The 9,787-nt window shown below is 43.8% G+C and overlaps 1 protein-coding gene across 1 annotated transcript; it reads right to left on the reverse strand.

The window, feature by feature from the left end:
• Positions 1–5,046: 5,046 nt before the first annotated feature.
• On the reverse strand, positions 5,047–5,811 carry LOC122803269 (polyubiquitin-like). Its single transcript, XM_044072859.1, has one exon. It carries the CDS (start codon positions 5,809–5,811, stop codon positions 5,047–5,049), a length of 765 nt encoding a protein of 254 aa, XP_043928794.1.
• Between the last annotated feature and the right edge of the window lie 3,976 nt (positions 5,812–9,787).

Here is a 9,787-nt window from a genome sequence, read left to right on the forward strand (position 1 = left end):
GTGCTCCCAAGCAACGTCTTTGTTCATGCTTCAAACCTTTATGAGTAGTGCACACAGACTGACCTGTAGCTACAATGCTCTTACATTACAATCACATTATGTTGGCCCATCTCACAAAGGGATATTTACAGTTACTGGCATTTAGTTACAACAATGATACAACTTTATGTACATGTCTGAACACTGTTTCAGTGCCTCCCTCGCCCACAGACACACATACCCTTCAGTCCTCGCCTCTGTTTACCCCTATCTTGGGCTCCCCATATCATACACATTACTTTTTTTTCTTCCTTTTCTCACATTTTGCCTTACTCTGCAGCTTTTTCAAGAAGCATAAAGTACAGTTTTGTACCTACCATAAATGTAGATGTTCGAGGATCTCCATTGCTGCAGTCCTGACTAATGGGTACTCCGCTGCCCTCCATCGGCCCGAATACCAAAGGGCTAGATCTGGCGTCGGTCATGGCGCCCGAGACTGACGTGGTGTCAGTATAAATGCGCATGACCGACGCCATAACTTTAGTCTTTCTTGCCTCAGATGTCAGAATGCAAAAAAAAAACACCACCCAAAAACCCCAATCTAAAAAGAAAAAGGGGGAAGGAGGGAGGGAAAATTGGACTGCAGCAATGGAGATCCTCGAACATCTACATTTATGGTAGGTACAAAACTGTACTATGTTCGTCGTCTCCCATTGCTGCAGTCCTGAGTAATGGGTAGAATCCCAGAGCAATGGAAAAAACAAAAAGGGAGGTTGGACAACTAAATAGCAGGAGGAGCTGCAGACATGCCCTGTAAGACTGCAGTGGCAAACCCAGCCCTAGACTTAGAATAAAGAGGCAAATGATAATGCTTTGTAAAGGTATGCACAGAACTCCAGGTAGCTGCCTCTAGAATGTCTTTAGTAGCTACCCCTCTTAAAAAAGCAGTAGATGTGGCCGTAGCCCTAGTAGAATGAGGCCTGATCCCAACTGGAACCTCTTTTCCATGATGAGAATAACAAAAAGCAATACAATGGCCAATCCACTTGGAAATAGTTTGTTTCGAGACAGCTTTTCCACGGGAAGTCACAGCAAACGAAACAAATAACTGATGAGAACTTCTGAACTCTTTGGTTCTGAACAAATAATATCGTAACTGCCTATGTACATCCAAAGAATGCAAAACCTTTTCCCCTTCAGTTCGGGGGTTAGCATAAAAAGTAGGCAAATGTATAGACTGGTTCAATGCCACATTAGAAACCACTTTAGGCAGAAAAGTAGGATTAGTACACAAGGAAACTCTGTCCCTGTGAAAAATCAGAAAAGGTTCCTCTGCCATGAGAGCCTGTAATTCAGATACCCTTCTAGCAGAAGTAACAGCCAACAAAAAAGCAGTCTTCCAAGACAACAACTTCAAGTCAGCCGTAGCTGCAGGTTCAAAAGGAGGCAGAGTCAGCTTCTCCAAAACAAAATTAAGATCCCAAGTAGGAGTAGGAGCCCTCCGTGGGGTCTTATATTCTTTGCCCCTCTAAGAAACTGTTTAAGCAATGGATGTGAAAATAAAGGAGGGTCACCATCATAGTGAGCAGAAATAGCTGCAGCATGCACTTTAATAGAAGAAAGACAAACCCTTGTCCAATAACATAGTCAAATATTGCAATGTACAACTCAAATCAGGCAATGTGACATCAAAGCCTTAGCTGAACTCCAAAGAAAAAATCTCTTCCATTTATCAGCATAAACTTTTCGAGTACTAGGACGCCTGGCTTCCAAGAACATCAAAACTTGTTGAGGGAGCTGAAGGCCCTCATTCTCTAAAACTGAATCATGGGCTGTCAGGTGTAGGGATGCACCCTGACATTGGGAAAATGATTGTTTTCCTGAGACAATAAGTGAGGAATCCGTGGTAATGGCCAAGGGGCCCCCTGAATTAAACTCCTCAACAGAGGGTACCAATGTTGACGAGGCCAATCCGGTGCTATAAGGATCATGCATGGTTTGTCCCTCCTGACTTTCAACAGGACTTTTGGAAGAAGAGGCAGAGGAGGAAAGGCATACACGTGAAGGTTGCTCCAACTGAAGGATAGTGCATCTATTTACCAGGCTTTCGGATGAAACAGCCTTGTGCAAAACAGAGGTAGTTGGAAATTCAGAGGAGAAGCGAACAGATCTATGTCTGGAGTTCCCCAAGCCATGGTCAACTGACGAAACACCTGAGGATCCAACTTCCATTCGTGAGGATCCACCATTTGTCTGCTCAGAACATCCGCTAATGAATTCTGTTCCCCTGGCAGAAACTGTGCTCGAAGAGTGATGTGCAGATCCAAAGCAGTTTCCCATAACAGCATTGCTTGTCTGCAAAGAGGGTAAGAATGAGTTCCCCCCTGCTTGTTGATGTACCACATGACAGTTGTGTTGTCTGTTCGAATCAACACTAGTCCTGGACGAAGTAGATCCTTGAATGCTTTTAAGGCAAATTGAGCTGCCAGCATCTCCTTCATATTGATATGCAAGTGAAGCAACTCCGGGGGCCAAAGGTCTTGAATCCATTTTCCTTTGAAATGAGCACCCCAGGCTGACTCCGAGGCGTCTGTCGTTAATATCTGACTTGCCTCTGATTGGGTCACAGAGAGTCCCTTGTTTAGGTGACATTCCTGAGCCCACCACACAAATTCCTTCTGGATGCAAGGAAGAATCCGAATGACAGTGTCCAAATCGTGGCTGTGTTGAGACCAAACGCTTTTGAGATACCATTGTAACTTCCTCATATGCAGTTTGGCATTGGGAAGTACTAGAATGCAAGATGCCATGAACCCCAAGGCTTGAAGGACTGTCCTTGCAGTCAGCCTGGACAGGACTGATAGCTGTAGGAAGTACTGTTGAAGATTTCTTTGTCCGGGGTAAGAAATGCCATCTGAGTCGCTGTATTCAGACTCACACCCAGAAAACACATCTCTCGTGAGGGTACTAGACTGGACTTTATTTCGTTCACAGAATACCCCAGGCATCTGAAAACTGTCATCACACACTGCAGATGTCGAAGTAGTTCGTGCTTGTCTGGAGCCAGAATCAAACAATCGTCCAGATAAGGATAAATCTGAATTCCCTGTAGTCTGAGAAAAGCTATTACTGGAGCCAGGACTTTTGTGAATACCCTGAAGCAGTAGATAAGCCAAAGGGCAATGCAGAGAACTGATAATGCAAATTCCCAGTCCGAAACCTCAGGAATTTCCTGCAACTGGGCATGATAGGAATGTGAAGATAGGCCTCCTTGAGATCCAAAGTCACCATCCAGTGATCCCTGCCCAGCATAGGCAACAGCTGTTGCAGTGTTAACATCTTGAATTTGGAATTTCTAGAAAGGTGTTTAGAATGGATAAATCCAGAATGGGCCTCCAAGGTAAAAAAAAAATTCCTTTCCTTTTTGAGGGGCTTTGTTTGCAGGTTTTTTATTGTGGGGGAGTCTTCCAAAGTATCGGGGAGTTTTTTGTTGGGTATTTAAATGTTTTTTTATTGTTTTTGGGCCAGGTTGCTTGGGTGTCTGCTTTGGAGGTCTCTGATGCTTTTGCAGGTTTTTATTTAGAGTCTCCAGTATGATTTTGTGTATTTATGTGTATTTTTTGCCAGTGTTGGTTTAGTAGGTCTGTGTGTGGCTGGAGGTGTGGTGCAAGTGTTAACCTTCTCCTGCTGACTGTCTGTTCCAGTCTTGGGTGGAGATAGCTTAACCTACAGTTTGGCTGTATAATTGCATATCTTGCATATGTTAGTGTTTTGTGGTAGGAGGAGTGGGTTGTCTGTGTACATGAGGCAGTTGTAACATTGCTTCAGGATTCCTAGAGTCACCAGCTGGACTGCAGAGTACACCTGAAATTGCCCTTTGGTCATGCCCGAGTAGTACGGTGAGCTGCTTAGTCGCTTGGTTGGTGAGGGGTGAATAATGAGCTTTGCCCTGCTGGGCAATCAACTGTCGGGGTATATTAGTGCTTGCTATTAGATGTGAGGAAGTGCTGGACTGTAGGATGCTTTTTAAGTGCTTAGGTTGAGAGTTAGACTACTTTCAAGGGAAAAACTAAAGAGGAGACTTTATTGATAAATTGTTCCAATCCCTGCCTTCTCTTAAGCCACATTCTTTCTCCAAAATATTTTTTGCACAAATTGTTACCATAATTTCCATTTTTTCCTATGTATTCACTTCTACCCTTTCCTAAAGATCCCACTTCCTGTTACTTTCTCTCTTTTACAGTTTTCAATACCTCAAATATAGACGGTTTAGACTTCAGTTTCCATTTCTTGGAATTGCTTTTTTGGCAATCACCAAAATGAAACTTAGCAATGCTTTAGGCAACTCAGATCCTGTGTCCCAGCTCAAAAAAAAAAATTCTTTAGTTGCACCAATTTGGGAAGCCAGTATTCTTGACTCAGTACTCTACAGGGGAATTTTTGGGAACTGGGTTACAATTTATTTTAGTAACATATTTTAGTAGCGCATTACGGTTTCTGCTAATAAAGTGTCTCAGTTCACCTAAAAGTGTCCCACTTTGGGCATCTGAAAAAGTGGCACCCCTACTTAACCTGGCCAAAATGCTGCCCCCTGCTTTACATGTTAGATGCCTAACCATAGCTCTCAACCTTCCATCGCCAAAATGAGGAACACTCACCTTTATAATGTGGAACAAATGGACAAAATGTGGAACACATACTAATGGGTTACTAACAACTTCAACTAGGAAGGTCATAGGATTGTTAAAATATGCTGGTTTTACTTATAAAAAAGATCCTTTAATGAATCAATATGATTAATTTCTATTTACCATGAATTTCACTTAAAAAATTCCTAACACTGAATGTGTGACAGACTCTTTCAATGTGGAACTTTGAGGAACTTCGAGGAAACAGATTTTTTTAAGACCCCAAATGAGGTACGTTCCTCGTAATGAGGTACACTGGAGAGGTATGTCTAACGACACCCCTTCCACCAGGTAGGCACGGTAGGTGTGTACCAGAAGCGACACACACTTGTAAAATAAAACAATGTATTCAGGGAAAAGGCCAGTTATGTAATTTGTGTTATACATTATTTAACTTACGTCTCTGGACTACGTGCACGACAGAACCTGCCTTAATTGAGTAGTCCGACACTGTTCTTCCGTCGTCCTCCAATAGTCTACTCCCGCATATGATTCGAAGGTTATCAACCGGAACTTCAATCAAATCTGCGATTTTTCTTTTCAGCGAACCTGCCAGCTCTTCTTTCTGGACATAAACGTCAAACGTATTTCCGTGAGGACCACGGACAAAAATAGCAAACGCCTCAGCTCCTGCTCGCAACAAGCAAGAGAGAGTGGACTCAGGTTCGATCCCAAGACTTTCCAAGGAGCGGGCATCGCCTTCCAGCACCCCAGAAGCGCCTGAGAGCTCCAACTGATCTGCAGGCACCCCAAGAATTTCAGCTAAACGAGCCTTCAAGGACCCCAGGGACTCAGAACCGGTCACATACAGGCGAAGTGTAGGAGTGCATCGTGTGCGGACATAAATCAAAAACTCCAAACCAGCGGACGGGCTACGTCGGTACCTCTGGGTCACATTAACGTCCGGGCCACCAGCAGCAGACACAATGTGAAGGGGAACTGCATCCCGGAGAGTGCTGGTGTCCGGTAACTGATCCCGCTTGTACAGCAGTCCCATATCATGGGCCGTGACCGAGGTGCAGCCTGCCGCCTGCAGGGCAGCTTTAAGGTCTCCCACCGTACTGTCCGTGCTCACGGTGAACGATGTCACGGCTCTGCCAGCGGGATCCTTCACCATAACCCACAGCTGTTTATTGGCCGCCATGCTGTTATGACACACACACTTCCTATCATAGGCTCACTAGGCTTCCGCATATATGAAGAGACTGGCCGCCCCTTAACAGGGCGCTACGTTCGGTGTTACCCCTGTGATGAAAAGTCACCGTTTACTTACTGCAGTCAGTACATTACGAGGCACAGCCATGTTTAATACAATGTTACCAGATGTCTGATTCTGCAACAATGTAATTAGCACGGATGGAAGCCAGAGCGCGACCCCGGTGGGAACGGGTCTCAAACAGGTGGCTGCCAGTAAGGCTAATAACTGATACCGTATGCGCGGCAGCCCCAGACCCAAGATGACTCTGCTTGTCACCCCCGTCATTATTTTAGTGCCACAACATCAAGCAAGGGCTGCACACAAGCAGGGCCGGTGTTAGCATTTGGAGGCCCCCAGGAAATGTTAAGATGGGGGCCCCCATGCACTTCCAGTCTAAGTATCACCCTGTCACTGCCAGCGCTCCCAAGCAACGTCTTTGTTCATGCTTCAAACCTTTATGAGTAGTGCACACAGACTGACCTGTAGCTACAATGCTCTTACATTACAACCACATTATGTTGGCCCATCTCACAAAGGGATATTTACAGTTACTGGCATTTAGTTACAACAATGATACAACTTTATGTACATGTCTGAACACTGTTTCAGTGCCTCCCTCGCCCACAGACACACATACCCTTCAGTCCTCGCCTCTGTTTACCCCTATCTTGGGCTCCCCATATCATACACATTACTTTTTTTTCTTCCTTTTCTCACATTTTGCCTTACTCTACAGCTTTTTCAAGAAGCATAAATTTCTGTATGCTCTGAAGTGCATTTTAAAGTTTTTTGTTCTTTTTACACGACCTTTTCATTCAGTGATAGTATGAATAAAAATCATGATTAAGAAAATAAATTCAGTGTTGCTGTTCAGCTTTTGTTGTTCTTGCATCCCTTCAACACACATTTCCTAACCAAGACAAAACAGTAATACCCATTTAGGAAATAACTCGATTAAGCCAGTGTCCTCAGCAGCCATAGGGGTTATAGATGCACTGGGGTGCATTTTACAGCATTTTCCCCACCTTTCCCTCTTATTTTTTTTCTTTCAAGGAAGACAGAACTTGTGCCCGAGGTTTACTGTTCAAAGCTGGAAAAATTGCATTTCACAATAAACTAACAACCTGCTGTTAGGATGCACACAGCTCCTATCTGGGAATACTGCTTGTCTCCCTAACCCCACAAAAAAGACATTCACTACCTGTGCATTCCTCTGGTGTTAGATTGGGATGAAAGCAGAGGTTCAAGTTGCCACAGTCATGTATTTCAAGTGACTGCTGAAATACATATACATAAATGCCTCCTCACCCCTAAGGCAGCCACCTGTATACATTCCTGATGTGTGGTTGTGAGGAAGGTGAAAAAATTGATTACAGTAGCGTACCCAGCTTTGTTACTCCTAGACAGTAAACTGCCCTTATACCAACTATAGTAACCTTCCTTGTACACCTCTGACGTCTGTGAGAAAAGTAACAGAAACAATGACCACACTGTCCCCAACCAAAACACAAGCTATAATGACCTCCTGTGCATACTTGTAAGGTTTGACTGTAATGAAAATGAAAGAAGAAATCACCACTCAATCCCTAGCCCCCCCCCCATAACCCAAAGCAGCTTTCTGTACACACATATCTGAGCAGGACTGGTCTGGTTGTAGAATAGGTGCATTTGAGAGCAGAGACCATTATCAGCTTTATCCTAACAGGGTCACATCACAGCACTGTTCAGGTTAAAGACTGTAATCAGAAAATTAATATATTTTTGTCCTATTTTTCCCCAACCAGCAACAGTTTTTGTGGGACCCCATACAGTCAAGTATGATTAAGGGAGCCCCCTGTATCCATTTATACAGTCTGCGGAGTGGGGGCCATCAGACTCCTAGAAGATCTAAGTGTCTGAATGTTCTGTGATATATCATATGCCCTAACTTTGAAATATAGTTACTTGTTAGCTGCATTTTACTAATACCCAGAAGAATAATTTATGTGTCCTGGCATTACTGGATGTGTGCACAGATAAAAATCAGCAATATTTGCATACACACACGGACACATACACACACAAAAACATAAGACATAGCAATAGTAGCTTTGTATTTATTTCAGCATAGAGCAATACATTTGCAACACTGGTACTTAAATAAATGACTGTTGTTTAACAGTCATTGAACAGCAGCAGGGGTAGCCACTTTTATTTACCCCTGATTTCACAGGCCTTCTCTAAATTTGCTCATAAATTTGCTCTGACTAAAATAGTGTAGCTAGTAGCTGTAGCATAGTTTCCTACCCTCCCTATTCTTGCCTTGTTCTTAAACTTGGTGACTTTGCAGTTGCCCACCCCTACTGTAAATTTGATCTGGGACACTCCTCCAAGTCCAGTCTCATTAGCTCATTCTACTTAATACAGAAAGAACATTTGGGAAGGCCAACCCCCTTAGTTTCTTTACCATGAATTGTCTTCTGTTCCTCCTTTCTCCCTTCCCACTCACAAAAAAAAAAATCAGCTGCTTTTACAGTATTTGTGTTTCCTCTTCCTGTTCTATTATTCATTTTGCTTTTTCAGCTACTTGCTCTGTAAAGTATTCAATTGCATCTTTTCTGCTGCATTTATTACTGCTTGTTTTTAGCCTGATTAAATGATGTGTTATTCTAAGCCTCTTAGTTTTGGTTTAAGCACTTGGGCTTTAGGCCTACCCCTTAGCTCTCCTTGGCCTCTCTCCATGCGATTCTGACAAATATGGATGGACAATTTCCTACAAGTTCTCCTGCAAATCTGGTCGACATGGGCATCCTGAGACAGTGTAGCAAGTGCCTCATGCACATGGACAACCATCTGCTATTTCCACCTAGGAACACAATTTGTGAGAGATGCAATTACATTAAGAACCTAGAGTCTATGCTCTCTCCCTCACAATCCAGTATATCTGACACTGACAAGGTTATCAACACAATCACTACACCTCAATCACCACTCTCAACTACACAACACACACCCACATATGTGGAGGTTCTCAACAAAAACATACCCAAACAAAGTAGACCTCAGAGGCAAAAACACACGCGAACTCCACAACCCTCCACACCACATAACACACACATTCCACACATCTGTGTCTCACAACCACAAAGGCCTAACCATAAACCCAACATATTAGTCATAGGAGATTCCATTGTGAAACACATAGATGTGCCCCTCACCAGGCTGGATAAGGGGAAAGTCATGGTTAGTTGTCTGTCAGGTGCCAGAATCCACCATATCACACACACATTTAAGTCTCTCAACAACAGGTACTGTTATGACTCTGTCATAGTCCATGTTGGGGTGAATGACTTGAGATGTACCTGCCTGGACTATATGAAGAGAGACATGATTGAGCTCGCTGAATATGTGTCCCAGGCAGGTATGTCCATAGCCTTAAGCAGCATTCTACCATCACCCAGAATGATGCCAGTTATTGAGTACAGTGCCCCTTTCAGCATGTACCTCGCAAAACACATACAGCAGTTGGACAGACCATAGAGGTTCCTCACCAGAAGAATCCAGGGCCTCAAACATCTACCCTACACAGATAGGCTAAAAGCCCTATCCCATTATTCAGTTTCATACAGACTCCTCAGAGGTGACCTCTGTCTGGCATACAAAGCAATCTCAGAGCCCGCCTTGATGGGACTGCTGCATATCCTACTAGTCAAGTTCCACTCGAGTAACCCACACACATGACCTCAACCTGGTCTGTTACATCAATCGAACTTGTTGGCGTGACAGATTTGTGTCTCAGGGACTCCCCCATCTGTGGAATTGACTCCCTCTCCATATCAAACAGAGTACTTCACTATCCCTTTTTAAGTACAACCTGGATAACTGGATGGGAAACAGAAAATACACCCCTGGAATTCCACCTGTGTCCCTGCTGGACAGGGGC

Source organism: Protopterus annectens, chromosome 5.part1 (genome assembly GCF_019279795.1).
Source record: "Protopterus annectens isolate FY-2018-M chromosome 5.part1, PAN1.0, whole genome shotgun sequence".
Lineage (NCBI taxonomy): Eukaryota > Metazoa > Chordata > Ceratodontiformes > Protopteridae > Protopterus > Protopterus annectens.